Source organism: Psammomys obesus, unplaced genomic scaffold (genome assembly GCF_907164565.1).
Source record: "Psammomys obesus unplaced genomic scaffold, mPsaObe1.curated_primary_1811, whole genome shotgun sequence".
In the NCBI taxonomy this organism is placed as follows: Eukaryota; Metazoa; Chordata; class Mammalia; order Rodentia; family Muridae; genus Psammomys; species Psammomys obesus.
In genome coordinates this window covers 1743140-1759145 of record NW_026596234.1, presented here as the reverse complement: position 1 = coordinate 1759145, position 16006 = coordinate 1743140, and the positions used below count along the sequence as shown (strand labels likewise).

The 16006-nt window shown below is 55.0% G+C and overlaps 1 protein-coding gene across 5 annotated transcripts; it reads right to left on the bottom strand.

The window, feature by feature from the left end:
- Nucleotides 1-10353: 10353 nt before the first annotated feature.
- Nucleotides 10354-14744, bottom strand: Hrh3 (histamine receptor H3). 5 transcript variants are annotated; one of them, XM_055596008.1, is made up of 4 exons: nt 14161-14484; nt 13259-13411; nt 12969-13135; nt 10354-11602 (listed from the first exon to the last, which is right to left on the bottom strand). In XM_055596008.1, exons 1-4 carry the CDS (start codon nt 14408-14410, stop codon nt 10682-10684), a joined length of 1491 nt encoding a protein of 496 aa, XP_055451983.1. In that variant the 5' UTR covers nt 14411-14484; the 3' UTR covers nt 10354-10681. The 5 variants fall into 5 exon arrangements, with proteins under 5 accessions (XP_055451983.1, XP_055451988.1, XP_055451986.1 ...); XM_055596013.1 differs by lacking the exon at nt 13259-13411 and having other exon boundaries at nt 14165-14744; XM_055596011.1 differs by lacking the exon at nt 13259-13411.
- Between the last annotated feature and the right edge of the window lie 1262 nt (nt 14745-16006).

Here is a 16006-nt window from a genome sequence, read left to right as displayed (position 1 = left end):
GTACACTCATACATGTAGGGGAAACACCTCTACAGAAGAGTGCCAGCTCAGCTGCTAAGAGCACTAGCTGCCTATTGAAAGGACCTGGGTTCAGTTCCCAGCACCCACATGGCAACTGATAGCAGTCTGTAATTCCAGTTTCAGGAGATAAAAGAAAAAACGTTTTGCTAATATAGGTTGGGGTATGCCATGGTGGCAAAGAACTTGGCATAACAAGTCTGAGCTCCATCAGCACTGCAAACATATGCAGCAATCAGGAGTGGTGCACACTTGTAATTGCAGTATTTGAAAGGTGAAGGCAAGTGGATCAGAAGTTCAAAGGTCTTTGAACTTAATTACAGATGCAGTTTGAAGCCAGGCTGAGCTATATAAGATCCCATCTCAAATTTTGAAAGGAAAAGAAAAAAAGAATGATAGTGTGCCACCACATGTGTGTAAGGCTTCCAAGGTGGTGAAACCATCACATTACCTGTTTCCTTATAATTCCATTCCAGGAAGAAACCCTGTCCACAATGGCAATCTCCTCTCCCCTGCTTGCTTAAACTCAAGTCTACCTTCTGTTCCTCTAGACCTACCTCCTCTGGACTTGATACAAGTAGGAGCCCATAATAGCCAGTCACCTGTGCAGCAGCAGCCTCCCCCACCCCCACCCCCACCCCCTTTGGCATGTGTGTATGTGGAAGGGTTGAGACAGGGTTTCTCTGTAGCCCTGACTGGCCTGGGATTCACTTTGTAGACCAGACTGATCTCGAACTCGAGATCCATCTGCCTCTGCCTCCCAAGTACTGGGACTAAAGGTGTGCGCCACAACTGGCTGTGCAGCAGCAGCTTGGTAGGTGCCTGTTTCTGAGATAGCTACTGCTGCCTTGAGTCACAGAAGGGCCACAGGCACCAGGGGCTCCAGTGAAGGGCCTGTGGTAATAGGCTGTTCCCCAGCAACTTCAGTTGGTCTGAGCCCCACAGAGCACCTAGTGAGTGCATGTGGGTGTAGGGTGAATAAGAGTGACAGGTCCCAGGTGTATGGCTTCTTCACTTGAAAGATACCAGCCCTGCCCTGCCTTAAGCTGGACACCATGCTTCTCTCCTGGCCATTTCCTAAGAGCTATTTGGGCTTCTGATGACCATTTGATTGCTGACCCCTTCCCACAGTAGTCCAGAGTCTAGACATAGAGAGCATTGGAGGAGCTGCTTTGCCATGGCAGGCTGAGCTGTCTGGAGCACACATCTGCCCTGTGTTCTCCCCCATTCTCTCCTGTTTCTGGATTTTTCCCATCTTCCAACATCTGTCACCACTGACTAGTGACATTTCTCAGACAGCACAGCAAACCAGCTTCCCTCTGTTCCTGGGTGCTCTTTCCTGGCACATTTGCATGTGTGGTCTAGCCTGCCCTTGCTGAGGCTCGACAATCTGTCTCCTGTTGACAATCATCTAACAGTGATTGCATATGGGCATGTGCTGCAGCCTGATCACAGGCCTTTCTGGAAGCAGGTCTGAGGCTGGAGCCCAAGGTTTGGAGTACAGAGCCCTCCCCTCAAGTTTCCCAGCTTGGGCCTGCTCCCCACTGAGGCCTACCACTGTTGCTCCACAGCATCTACTTGCTCCAGGGGCCTTGCCTCAGCTCCTGTAGAGCTTCAGGAACACACAGGAAAAGGATCCCTGCTATCCACTTGTCCTCACAGCCACTGCTAGGTACCTCTCCCGCTTACCCTTCTCTCTTTCCTGTTTTTAATTGAACTAGAAGCAAGAAGGCACTTGTCTTTACCCAGGAACAGAAAATGCCTAGGCAAACTAAGGGATGGGTGCTTCAGGCTTGCCAACCAATTAGAACCTCATAGGTGTCCCTCCATGGTGATGTGAGTCACAGGCACCCGGATGGCAGGTGACACGGAACCTTGGCTGCCGCTGGTAAGTATAGCTTGACTCCCATGCTTCCTGTTCAGGTGCTCTGTATCTGCCCTGACCAACAAGGAGGTACTGACTGGGCCTTCAAGGGCCTTGTAGCTCACTGTCTGCAATCTCAACTACCACAGTGCCCAGCATATAGCCCATCCTGGGCCTCTGTTGGAGAAGCACAACAGAGACAGAGACCCAAGAGTAGTATGGGGCAGAGGCAAGCTATCTACACATAAAATAAGACCAGAAATCTGTGGTCCGGGTGGCACAGGACTTTGCTCCTTCAGATTCTGGAAAGGGCCATTTCAGAGTTGGCCCAGCTGGCCTTGGCTTGTGCCTGCATAATTCTAATCCCTGCTTCCATCTTGATCAGTCATCTGCCTCCATGCCCTTCTATCTTCCTCTCCCCTCTCCCTCCTTTGTGGACAGGGTCTTACTATGTAGCCCACACTAGCCCAAATGCATAATCCTCCTGCCTTAGCCTCCCAAGTACTGGTATTACTGGTATGGAGACCACACCCAATATTTGCTTTTTAATGATACCACTCATTGAACTTAGGGCCCAGTCTAAATCCACTGGAACTAGAAGAGCAGCCTGGGTGGTCAGGGCTAGGCAGCAGGAGAGGTCCTCAGAGTCTACATGTGTGAAAAGCAACTTAGAACTTCATGTTTGACCAGTATTAGGCAGCAGGGAGAAAATGAAAGCCTTACTGAGAGCCAGGCATAGAGAAACAAAACTATGATCCCAGCAATTAGGAGGTTGAGGCAAGAAGATTAATCCTGGACTACGTATCAACCCTATCTAGAAACAAAACACGTTCCTAAGCTGGAGAGTCACAGCTGCACAGTGTGATGCACTTGATGCCGTGATGATGGGGGGTTTTGTGTTGATGCTGCACTACAGTGCAAGCGGAGGCAAGCACACGAGACCTGCACCTCTATGAAATGGAATGGGTGTTAAATGCTGAAGCAGATTGATGTCAGTCTCCTAGCTTGACCCTGCACCTGCTGACCTTTTGTCTGAGGCTCTACTGGGAAGCAGGTAAAAGGCACATGGAGCCCTGTGCATATCACTGCATAGATCTGCAAAAACCTCTAAAGGAACAGAATTTAGTGAGGAGCTCTAGAAGAAGGCCCAGCTGCAGTCCTCACCTGGTCTTCAGCTCTCCTAAGAGCTGTGATGAGCCTGGGAGAGAGCCCAGGGGTAAAAGCTGCTTGCAGGGCTGGAGAGATGGCTCAGAGGTTAAGAGCTCTTTCAGAGGTCTGGAATTCAATTCCCAGCAACCACATGGTGGCTCACAACCATCTATAATGAGATCTGGTGCCCTCTTCTGACCTGCAGGTGTATATGCAGATAGAACATTGTATAACATTGTATACATAATAAATAAATCTTAAAAAAAAAAAAAAAAAAAAAAGCTGCTTGCAACCAGCTGCCTTCCCTGGTGTCTGATGGGACCCTCTAAGACACATGCCCATGTTGCCACTCCTGAGTAGGGAGCCTCATTTGAGCAAGCCATGGAGGCCATAGAGGAGCAGCTGGAACTCACAGTAGACTGAGGAAGATCTTGATCCTAGGTTATGGAACTGTAGAAAGTCTGTTGTTGTTGTGTCTTCTTTTTATGATTTGAGACACTGGGGGGGAGGCATCTGAGGTTATACTTCACCCCATTCTTCCTTTCTGTCTGCTTCCTGGCCACTATAAATGACATTCCATGATGGTGTCTGCCAAGCTATAAGGTAGAGTGACTCCACACTAAGCCCTTGAAACTGAAACAGCTCAGTCCTTCCCTTTGGTGGCTTTTGTCAGGTGTTCTCTCATATTGACACCAATGTAACAAGTACAAAAAACTGATACCAGAAAAGTGTGGTCATTACCATGACTATGCCCCGCCCTTAAGCCTTTGGAGCAACTAGTTTTTAGGAAGAATTTGGATGTTTGGAAATGTGGCCTAGAGAAACCCAAGATGCTGTAAGATGGGCTTGTTTCATTTTGTTGAGACATCATTGTCTCTCTGCTGGCTTTATGTTGCAGCAATCCTCCTGCCTCCTCCTCCCAAGTCCTGGCATTAAAAGAGTGGACCACTGGGTTAGTAATCTCAGTTTGTTTGTTTATCTGCTACCTGGTCTCACTATGTAGCCATGGAACTTGCTATGTAGACCAGGCTAGCATCAGGTTTACAGAGATTGTAGTTATGCAGCAATGTACCCGGCTCTGCGAGTTCACCCTCCATTGGGCCGTTCTGGTGGGAGTTGGTACACACACAAGGGTGGGATAGGCAGAAAAGACTAGACTGATGATGTTTCGGGGACAGAGGAAGATTGGAGGGTCTGCATAAGGCATCGTTCATATATTCACCTGTATTTTTTGTGCCCTGAGACTTTATGTGAGGGTGAATTTAAAAATAAAGAACTAGTTCATCCTCTCAGCCCTGAAGGCAGCTCAGCATTCGGGGTTGTGACATGTATATTGCTGGCTGCTCTTAGCGATGTTTACAGTGAGAGTTTGGGGCTGGGCACGGTGATCTCAGCATTTGGGAGGTTGAGGCAGAGGGTTTGTCATAAGTTTGAGATAAGCCTGGGCTACAGAGGGAATCCATGTGTAAAAAAAAGAAAAGAACCCACAACAAGAAATGTCCTACAAGAAGGCAGTAAGTAAAGCTGTGAAGGTGAAGCCTAAACTACAGCAGAGACTCCAGGATTTCAGAGATAGCAGAAATATGGACTATCTGCTGAGGAAAGCCAGTGGCAATGAGTTGGACCAGCCCAAGATGTAGGCTATGTGGGCTGCAAACAGAGCCCAAGCAGAGCTTCCCAAGTCCACTGTAGCTCATGACAAAGGCTCCACATGCTCCAGGTGCCAGGCAAGCAGTGAGATTTCATGTCTGCGTTTAGGTCTTGTTTTATGCTCTTTGCTTTCTTTCTTTTTAACTATTTATTTACTTATTTATATTTTTGAGACAGGTGGCTCATGCTGGCCTGAAACTCTGTAGCCCAGGCTAGCCTCAAATCTGCCTTCTGCTGTAGATCCCTAAACACTAGAATATAAGCATAAGCCATATCCCATATAGGCATAAGGCTCCCATTCTTCATGTTGTTTTGATCTGTGACAGAGTCTCAAGTGTAGTCAAAAATGACCCTGAGGTTCTGCACCTCCTGCCTCCACCTCCCAAGTGGCCATGCTAAGTAGGGTGCTGTGGCCCCACCGAGCTAAACGTGAGGAAGGGTGGGTTCTGTGGGGAGGGATTCAGCTCCCGAGCTTTTATCAGGCTGGGCTCAAGAGAGGTACAAGAAAGAGGCCCTAGATGCTAAACAGATTGAGACGTAATCACAGAAAGAGCCAGCTGCAGCTCAGCCTTTTACCAGCTGTGTGATGTTAAGCTGCCTAACCTCCCTGTTCCTCAGCTTCAGCGTCTGTAAAGCAGGAGTAATAGAAGCCGCTGTGTTTGAGAACTAGAGTTTAAGGGCTCAGAGTATGGCCTGGGGACAGTGTAACTGCCCAAACTTGTCCTTGGTGTCATTATGGTCTGAGCACAGTCCTTAGGCTGGTACCATAGTGACCCTTCCCAGGCAAGGTACAGGGAGTGTTCTGCCCAGTCCTCAGTCTCTTCCCTAGACTCTGTGCAGCCAAAACCTCTTCTAGGGTTCCTGGTGTACCCACCCCAGTTGTGTCATCCATGTGCCAGACTTCAGAATTGAGATGTCACTCTGTCCTCATAGGTCCCTAAGGAAGGAAAGGGCTCTTTGGTCCTGGGGCCGAAGGACCTGCTGGGGTCCACAGCGAAGAAACAGTCAGTCTGGACTGGACTCTCCATCCTGCCACTCCTGATCTTGTGCTTGCCCCACTGTGGAGTGGGGGCAGAGAGAAGCAGCTGGAAGGTACAGGCAGTGGACCTTTCCCTAGCCAGCACCTACCCCCTGAGGTCTGCCTTCCTGCAGGGAGGTGGGATCCCCCACATGTAATGCCAGGTTAGCACTTCACTACCTGCTGGCAGCAGGTGTGGGCACTGTCAACAGTGGAGCAATTGTGGTAATGACATGAGGCCTGCAGTGGCCCAAGTGGCACTTCCTGCTGGTGTGTATGTGGTGGGGGTTGTGGGGAAGGAGCCCTGCCAGGCGGCATTGAAATGATGCTGGCACCTGGCTGCCTCAAGCCCAGATGCTGAGCCTAAGCTGCAGAGATGCAGAATTTAGGAACCCACAATACCCCACCCCCACCTGACTGCTCATGCAAGCTGCCAGGAGGGAGACAGAGGACTGGATATTCCCTTGAGATGCCTGGGTTTTACTCTTAGTCTCAGCACAGACCAGCTGGGGAGGCTGAGGCAGCCCTTGGCCTCCAAGTCTCAGTATCCCTTTGAAGCACACTTTTGACACTTGGGCCACTGACCCTCGACCCCACAGCACTGACTCAGCAGCAGCTCAGGAAGGCAGGGGCTGCCCTCCTGACTCCTTGTCTCAGCACAGTGGAGAAGGGCATACAGTGCCCAAGAAACAAATGTTGTCTTTCCTTCTTTCTTTCCATTTATTTGTTTGTTTGTTTATGTGGGAATGTTTCGAGACAGGGTTTCTCTGTGTAACCTTGGCTGTCCTGGAACTCACTCTGTAAACCAGATGAACTCAGAAATTTGCCTGCCTTTGCCTCTAGGATTAAAACAAGTGTTTTGAAGGCTGGAGGGGTAACTCAGCTGGTGAGTGCTTGCTTGGTATGCTTAAGGCTCTGGGCTCCATTCCCGGTGCTACATAAATCCAGGCATGGTGTCTCAGGCGTAGATTCTTATCACCAGGAGGTAGAGACAGGAAGGTATGAAATTCAACTACATAATAGATTGGAAGCCAGCCTGAGCTACAGAAAACCCGATCTCAAAATCTCAATAACAAATGCTTTGTGTTAAGATCAACAGAGCCAGCCTGGTAGCACACGCCTGTGATCTCAGCACTCAGGGAGGCAGAGGCAGGCAGAGCACTGAGTTCAAGGCCAGCCTGGTCTACAAAGCGAGTCCAGGACAACCAAAGCTACACAGAGAAACCGTGTCTCAAAACACCAAAAGAAAAGATCAACAGAGCCAAGCTGGGCCATGGCAGCACACACCTTTAATCCCAGCAAAGACAGGTGGATCTTTGAGTTTGAGGCTAGCCTGGTCTACAAAGTGAATTCTAGGACAACCAGGGATACACAGAGAAACCCTGTCTTCAAAAACCAAAAACAAAAACAAAATACACACACACACACACACACACACACACACACACACACACACACCAAAGAAAGATCAACAGAGCCTTCCTCAAAGACCCTGCTTTCATTTCCATCCTGGGACAACCCCTGCCAACCACTAGGTGGTTAGGTGAATGCTTTCCTCCAGAAGGGACCAGCTCAGACACTGCTATCCCATGGTATCTAGAGCACAGTGCTGCTCAGGAAGAGAGGGATGGAGTGGAAGGGGCTTGGGTTTCATATCAGGCTTGGCTTCAGGTGCTGGCTCCTTGCCGACTACCAGTGTCTGATGTGGGGTGTCTGATGTGGGGTGAGTCTGCAGAACAGAAAGTGAGCACAGTACTGGGGATTTGCTATGAGGACATGAGATGCTAACCTTGGCTAGAACCCAGCAAGAGCACCATTAGCTGTTAGTGAAAGGTTCCTCACACCCTGGAACCTATACAGAAGCACTGGGGTAGGACAGAGAGCAGAAAGGTAGGCAGCAGCCACCTTGTACAGCAGGGCTCCCTCCAGAAGTCATGCCAGAGAGACCCCAGCCATCCCCACTCACAGCCCTGCCTCTGAGTCATTTCTCCTTTTGTGGAGGAGAGGACTGGGTTTACCTGATGGAGCCCCTAGTAGCTTAGGCTCTTCATTTAGGCTGGGAGGGTTCCCAGCTAGTATGTGTCAGGACCTCTCCCCATTGGGTATCCTCAGGTGCCAAGGGTGGAGAGATGATTTGCACTTGCAGCCAGTGTCAGCACCCAGAGGGACCCTGCTGGCTCTGAGCACTACTCTTCCAGGTGGCCCCTAGCCTGGCCATAGCCCTGATTTATAATCCAAGTGGATGTCTGTCTCTGTTGGTGGTCCCTGGTTGGTAACCGGTCCTCCTCCCAGGCCCATGGCAGCTATGACCTTGAACCGCTTCTCCCAGGGGTCTTTTATCCATCACCCCTGGCTCAGGGCCCGTATCTCCGCTGCTCTGCTGGCAACCCACCTCCCTGGCACCAGTGCACAGTAGGTGCTCAGTAAACAACAGCTGCACTGCGGGGCTCCAGCACAGCTTTGTCTCCTCCAGGCTGGGACTATGGGAGCGGCTGGAACTGCAGAAGGCCCCCTCCGCCTGTTTGTTTGCTGCAGACGCGGGCCCAATAGACTCCGTGTCTTTCTTCTCTCCTCCTCCGTCCCCACACAGTGACTCTGGGAGCGGCAGTTTCCAGAGATTGAAGGCAAAATTGCTTGAAAGCCTGTGCTTTTATCCTCCAATTTGTAGCCATTTAGTAGGGCCGGGTGGAGGGGCAGCCTGGCCGCTGGCTATGCTGGAAGTGCCCGTTGCTGGAGAGAGCAGTCCTTTGTCCTTCCCCAGATCGCTCTGGGCTTTGGGGACAGACACCCGCTGGGGAGGCCAGGCCCGGTACAGGATGAGGGAGCCAGTACCAGCCTGCTGGGGGAGCTACAAAACCTCTCAGTTCTCAGGGACAAGATGTGGTGGGGGAGTGCTGAGCAAAGAAGGTGGCATCCACTCTCACCACCAGCTGCTCAGGGTAGGACCCAGCCTGGGGCAGCGAAGCACAAGGAACAACAGTTACGAAGGAGGACCCAGAGTCCCCAGGTTTATTCCACAATCCAGTGGAAGGAGGGTCCTGAGTGATTTGAGTGAGGAAGAAGGTCCGGCTTGAGTCCAAAGGAAGAGAACTCAAGTCCAGAGAGAGAAAAGCAGAAAGGGGAAAGGTCTGCCCTTTGGGAGTTGCCAAGCACTTGGGCAAGACAAGTGCAGGCACAGCTGCAGGGAGAGCACATCAGGAGGAGGAAAGGCCTGTGCTTACTTCCCCTGGGCAGCACTGAGCTAACCATGGAGCTTTGCTCGTGTGTGGTGCCCTTGCTGCATCATGGCCCCATGGTGCCTGGCCAGGTTGGCAAGTTCCCTCCCTGCTCAGAGGAGGAAAGGTGAAGTCTCTGAAGATCAAGGCAGCGGTGAGGTGACAGCCGGGGCTAAGCTGTCCTGTTCCAGGTGGTGAGGCTAGGCCTAAGGCCGTCCACTGAGGGCAGTACCACCCACCTTCATTCAGTCTTCTTCCTCCCATCCCAGCTTTCAGCCACAGCCACTGCCAGATCTTTGCCTGGAAGGGTGACTTCATCTCTCAGCAGCCACGAGCCCAGCTCACAACCCAGGAGCCCCCTGTGGAACCACCAGCCCCCTGGCTGCCACTTTCCTAAAAGTCTCTCAAAGCATGAGGCATGGTCAGGGCCCTTCCTGGGGCCTGTGTCTTGCCAGCACATGGCTGGATTACCCATGTGTAAGGTCAAGGCTATGGTGATGAATAATTTCTGGCAAGAAACCTGAGCTCCCATCTTGGTACAGGCTGGCTACAGATATGGAATCTAAAGGCAGATGTGCGCCCTCCCAGTAGCATGTCACCCTCCTGAAAAAGCACACCAGCTGAGGCTCTGCCCCTACAGGTCCTTGAGGAGTCTTGTGACGGGGCACCGCCACCTCGGGTGGGACCTAATCCCCCAGGGACAGCCTGGCTTTTCCCCAGCTCAGCTCCTCAGAATACTAAGGCCACATTCTTGTCTCCACAGGACCTCCAACTGGAGCCCCGAACAGAACAATAGCTACTCCCACAAAGTCCCCAAAAGTCAGCACCCATAAAAAAATACACTTTATTGTGTCTTCACATTGGCAGAGGCAGCACACCAGGGCACAAAGACAGCAGATCATGCAGAGGCCTGAGGTGGGTACAAGGAGAGGACAAAGCAGTCCACCCAGGGTCACCAGACACCCCCCACACACACACACATTCTGGTTGCACAGATGGGACAGGCAGGGCAGGGCCATCGTCCCAAGCCTGGGGGTGGGGCGGGCAGAGGCAGCTGGAGCGGCTCAGCCGGAAGCCGCAGCACTGAGGGAGGAGGGCGTGGGAGCCCACACCTGCCAATCCAGCCCCGAGCTCCTCGGCAATTTTGTCTCTCTTGATTAAACATCCAAGGAACATCAAGTTCACAGACGTGTTTTCTTCTCCTCCATCTTCCTGAAAACATCCAGAATGAAAAAGCAGAGACCGGCTTCAAGGTTCCTGGGGCACTTGACACTTTGTGGGGCAAAGAGTTGAAGGGAGAGGGATAAAGGAGCCAGGCTCTGGGGTTAAGCAAGAGACAGAGGCAGCAAAGGGCACCGTCTCTAGATTGTCTGGGAGAGGGAAGGTGTTGCGTGTGTGGCGGGTGTGCGGCAGGCACGTGCACATGCAGGGCACACTGCCAGTGCTGGAGCCAGGAGCACACACCAAGGTTTGCATCAGGGAGGACACCAACCACTAAGTATGCAAAACAGGACATCACTGTGGAGGTGGAAGGTATGCCTGGGACTCCTGGATTGTTACTTCTGGGGTGAAGGAGAGTGTGGTGGCAGAGCCAGCCAGCACACTCCAGTTCCACCAGTGAGGGCCCTTGGCTGCCCCATTGTAGGGCTGATGATCTAAGAGTCTGCCATGGCATTTAGAGTGGGCCTTGGACAAGGCAGGGGCCACACATGGGGCTATCCAAGAAACAGGTACAAGGGCATGGCCACAGAAGGGTGGGGCAGCTGCTCACTTCCAGCACTGCTCCAGGGAGCCATGGGGCTGGACCTTGAGCTTCTGGGGGCAGAGGAGCTTGGTGAAGGCTCTGCGGAAACTGTAGTGGCACAGCGGGTAGAGGACAGGGTTTACAGCTGAGTTGGCCCACAGAAGCCAGAAGGACGTCTCATACCAGTAGTCGGGGATGCAGTGGCCGTGGCAAGCAGCCCGGATGATCATGAGGAGTGTGTACGGGGCCCAGCAGAGCCCAAAGATGCTCACAATGATGGCCAGCGACTTGGCCACCTTCTTGTCCCGTGACAGCCGGAAGCGCTGGGTGATGCTCTGGGAAACCATCTTCATGCGCTTCTCCAGGGATGCTGAGGACGCTGATGGCTTGGAGCCCCTTTTGAGTGAGCGCGGCCTCTCAGTGCCTCTCGAGGAGCTGCCAGAGCTGGAGGTGGGCGAGGCGGCAGCACCCCCACCACTGCCACCCCCGAGGGCAGCCTCCCCAGCCTCAACGCCGGGGCCTGCCTCACCCACCCCATACCTGTGGAGCGGCATGGCCTCCCCATGCCCTTTCGGCCAGCAGCCCCAGCAGCTGGGGGGAGCTGGAGGTGGTGAGGGCTGGGCATCAGGTGGGGGTTCTGGACCAGCCTCTCGGCCCCCATCGAGCCGGAGGCGGGTGCGCCTCTGGATGTTCAGGTAAATGCTGAGGTTGAAGAAGGTAACGCTGAGGAAGGGTGTGAAGAACTCGAGAGTGGAGGCTGTGATGAGAAAGTACCAGTTGTAGAAGAACTCAGCATAGCAGTGGCCTTCAGGGATGGAGCTGCCACCAGACAGGTACTCCCAACTCAGGATGGCAGGCCCATACAGCAGGAAGGCCAGCACCCACACCAACGCCATCTTCCGCACTGCCCGTCGTGTGTCCCCCTGCTGGGCCCGGTAGGAGACCTGTAGTGGGTTGTACAGATCAGGAGGTCAGAAACATTGGGCTAGAAGCTCAGAGAAGCTTTGGCTTCCATGTCTGCCCTAGGCAAGGTTGCATGTGCCTTCTTTCCACAAACCCTCCCCTCCCTGTGTCCTCCGCCTAACTGATGGACTGACACTCTCCCAGAGCCTCAGAGCCTCCACAACGAACCAGAACCCTCTCTCTTTACCCTCTCCGCCACCTACGAGCTCCATGGGGTCCTGCCTTTGGTTACTGCATCACTAGCACCCAGATCAGCACTGGCCACACCCAGGGGCCACACACAACTGTTTCTGATGTGAGGTTTCTTGCAAGGGCCAGAGCGATCTTCAGCGGCATGCTGTACCGAAGGGGAAGGACTTTGCCTGACTCTGCCCCAGTATTTCCTTCCTCCCACTACTGAAGCCAGGAATGCAGCAGGGAAACCTGCTGGCCCACTGCTAGAGACCCCCCAACACACACACACACACACACACACACACACACACAAGAATTAAGTATCTTGTCTCCTTTTCTAGAAGGTGAATGGCTAGAAAGGAGAGGGAGGTGGGGCCATCTCATCATTTTTTTTTTTTTCAAGAAACAGCATGTCTAACCTCCAAGTGCAACCAGTAAGCAAGGGGCACGGTGTCAGGAGGGGGCAAAAATCCTGCTGAGGAGCAGGACAGCTGAAAGAAGTGTCCTTGGCAGCCACCTTGGCAGCCGCAAGACCCACAGTCAGAGCTTGTGCTAACCGAAGGTCTAGGGCACACCTGCCACATGCCAGCTCTACACTGGGCACCCCAGTCACAAGAGTCCTTGCACCACTCTCTCGGTGGTTCAAGGGACCTAGGGAGGCTCAAGAGGGCTCCATGCAGCTCTTGGCAAGCTGACCCTCAGGATGCCCCCAACAAGACCTGAGGTGAGTGAGCCATCCAGAAAAAGAGGCGAAGAAGCGACAGCTGCAGCCCAACTCCACGTCGGTGCCAGGGTGGGCCTGGGGCTGTTTTTCAATAGCCATTTAAGAGACGCTGTGCAGCTAGGAGCTGTGGCTTGCCTTCCTGGGGCTATGTGTGTACACCTTCATCTACACTAAAGTGGGAAGGATGAAGACCCTCCCTTGGTTCCAGGGATCCTAAACCTGCCTAGGACAGAGGTTAGACACTGACACCCCTTCCTGCAAGAGTATGGATGCCCAAGCTAACCTCCTGTCTCATGCTAGTACCAGTAGCAGCCAATGGTCACTGAAAAATGGCCCAAATATCAAAAGGGGGCAAGCCCAGCAGGCATCTGCCTGCAACCCAGAAGCAGCCAAACCCAGTGCTCTTCAACACACAGAGTAAACTCCAATGCCCCCACCCCACAACTCACAGCTCGAGTGACTGACAGGAATCGGTCATAGCTGATCAGCACGATGTTGAAGACTGAGGAGGCACACAGCAAGTAGTCTACCACCAACCACAGCTTGCAGAGACCCCGACCAAAGGTCCAGCGGCCCGTCAGCACATAGGGTACATACAGTGGGATGCAGAAGGCACCTATGGGAGAGAGCTGTGGTGGGACCATGGCTCAGGGTTTGGGTCAGACTGACCACATGGAGAGAGGGCCAAGCCTGGCCCTCACAGGGTAGCCACCTTTCTTGGACCAGCAATCTTATTTACCTTCCTGTTTACCCAGTCTCCCTACAACAGAGCTGCTGCCAGCCTTCAGCCTCCACAAAACCTTCAGCCCCGCAATGTCATCTGGACCTGGAGGCACGAGGAAAGACCTCCGCATAGAAACCGCTGGACCCAGAACCTGGGCTTCTGTCAGCCCTACCAACAGCCAAAGGAGGAAAAAAGGGGTATATGTCCTCCCTGGACTGTCTGGCTCTGGAGCAGATCACCCATCCCTACCCTGGCTGTTGGACAAGCCTCCCTTCTCAGCTTAAAAACCGAGAAAGCTTTTCTCTCGGCTTAAAGGGTTCTTGGCTGCAGCCGCGCCAGCCGCTCTCACCGCCCAAACTGGCTTCCAGCGTCTGGGAGACGCAGCAGCTCGCAGCCCCAACAGGTGTCTGGCGCTCCGGCCCCCACCACTTGCCCCGCCCCCCCTCCCCCGGTTGGGAGCAGAGCTTGGACACGTGAGAACGTGCTCCTCGGAGCGTTTCCCTCCTCTCACCCCCGCCTTCCCCACGGTCCCCTTCCCCAGCACCGCTCCCCAAATCCCCCTTTCACCCCCCCCCCCCCCCCCCAGCGTCCTCCCAGTATCCTGAGTCCGGCGCCGCTGCCTTTGTTTGGTTCTCGGCGCCGGAACCAGCGCTATACCCGCGGTCGCTGAGCCTTGCGCCTTGCTGAGCGCCCGCCGGCAGAGGCAGCCTCCCCGGGGACATTCCTTCCCAGCCCCCGTCCAGCGGGTCGGGAGGAGAGGAACTTTGCCTGCGCCCACCATCCTAAGGTCTCTAGAGGTCCTCTTCCCCAGGCCGAGCCCCTGGAAAGCCACCCCAGGTCGGAGCGCTAAGCCCCATTGCCCAGCACGGGCTCCGTGCCCCTGGACTCTGGCAGCGGACAGGGTCTGGGGGCTTTACCCACGAGGAAGTCGGAGATTGCGAGGTTGAGCAGAAAGAAGTTGTTCTGGGTGCGGAGGCTCGAATCCGCCACGAAGGCGAGCATGACCAGCGCGTTGCCCAGCACTGTGGCCACGATGAGCAGCGCCATGAGCGCAGCCAGGACAGCGGTCCAAGCAGCCGAGAAGCCGCGCGCCCCGCCTGCGGCCGCCGCCTCGCCAGCCAGAGCGCCCGACGCGTTCAGCAGCCCGTCGGGCGGCGCGCGCTCCATGGCCCAGCAGGCTCACAAGGCTCGGGGACACCCGGCACGGCGCGGGCCGAGAGCTGGGCGGCCGGGTGGGGCCCCCGCTAGGGAGCCTAATCTTTGCCGGCTCTTCACCCAGCCCGGTTTTCCGGGGGGCACCCGGAGCATGGTCCGCGGGGCCGGAGCCAGAGCCGGGGCTGGATGGAGTCCGGGAAGGCAGTGCTGAGGGGGCTGGGGTCGGAATCTGAGCGGAATGGGGCGGGCGGCGCGGCTGCTGCAGCGAGAGCAAAGCTGAGCTCCAGCCGCCCGCGGCGCGTCGGTGCACCCCTAGCTCAGCGCGCAGCCGAGTGCGCCCCGCGATCTGCCCGCCGCCCCCCGCGCCCCGCGCAGAGCCCCCGCCATTGGCTGGCGCCCTCGCCCCGCCTCCGTCCCGCCTCCGCCCCGCCCGGCGCGGGCAGCACCACGGACAGCGCCGCGTGCCCGCCGGGCGACTAGAGCCCCTACCCGGGTGCGCACCGCGGCTGGCTGAGAGCCCAGCCCCGGCCATAACCAGCCACAGGGTTTGGGAACATGTCTGAGGTCGCACCTGGAAGCTGTTGGCTCTCCGTCCGCCCTCGTGTCCTCGCCCTGGTGACCCCTGCCCGACCTTTGTCCGTAGCTCCTGAGCTTGTGAGGACCTGGGACAGGACCCGGCTTGGGTGGGGAAGGGCTGCCCCCAGCTCTAGGGAACTTGCGCCCCAGGACTCCCTTTTTCATCTTGCTCTGGGCAAGTAGGTTTCTGGGGTAAGCGATGTTCAAAGAGGGATTGGGGAGGGGTCCCTGAAAGTGATGCCGGGGACAGGGGTTCTCTCCAGCCTCCTATGCACAGAACTGTGGGTCTCAGCCTCCACGTGGTTAGACAGAGCTCAGAACAGGGTCCAGGGTGACCTGCAAGGCGCACACAGATGTGGAGTTACATAAGGGAAGAACGAGCCTGAGCGGACCCAGCCCAGAGCTGAGCACATTCGCCCAGGACTCGGCAGCAGTGGGTGGAGGGGCGACCCACAAAGCCGCTTGGTTTGCGCCACCAATGCCCCTGAGCTCGCTCAGCAGGGGGTCGCTGCTGCAGGGGACAGGTGAGGACACTAAGTTCCGGGTGCAGCCAGGGTGGTGGCAGCTGCATTAGTGCTGGAGGAGGGGGAGGGGAGGGGAGAGCCGGCCCCCCTCCTCTGACACAGATATCTGGAGGTCAAGGAAGGAGTCAGCAGGAGAGGCTCCCTGCAGACAGACAGACACACCCACGCTGTGACACACAGACACTCACAGGCAGAGAAACAGCTACCCAGCATCAGGCTGGGACCCACGAATAGTCAGACAGCAGACAGCAGACAGGGAACAGTGCCCGAGGGAGAGGGAAGCAGTGACTGTCCTCTGTCACCAGCGGCACACATCAGTGGATGCCTCAAAGTGGACAGAAATGCAATCTGTGTAAGTGTGGGGGAGGGGGACCCCAGGCACTGCTCCAAGCACCCCACACTGACAGTCAGCTTCTGGTCATGTGCAGACCCACCCCTCCCCCCATCCCAAGTGGCCCTCTAAAAACTTTGGCAGTGGGGACTGTTCCAGCCTCGGGGGCCACTGGCA

Coding starts and splice junctions, on each gene's coding strand:
- Hrh3 (XM_055596008.1), bottom strand. CDS start 14,410: ATGGAGCGCGCGCCGCCCGACGGGCTGCTGAACGCGTCGGGCGCTCTG. Junction 13,412..14,160: donor AATCTCCGACTTCCTCGTGG/GTAAAGCCCCCA, acceptor GGCTGTTGGTAG/GGCTGACAGAAGCCCAGGTT. Junction 13,136..13,258: donor GAGACTGGGTAAACAGGAAG/GTAAATAAGATT, acceptor TCTCTCCCATAG/GTGCCTTCTGCATCCCACTG.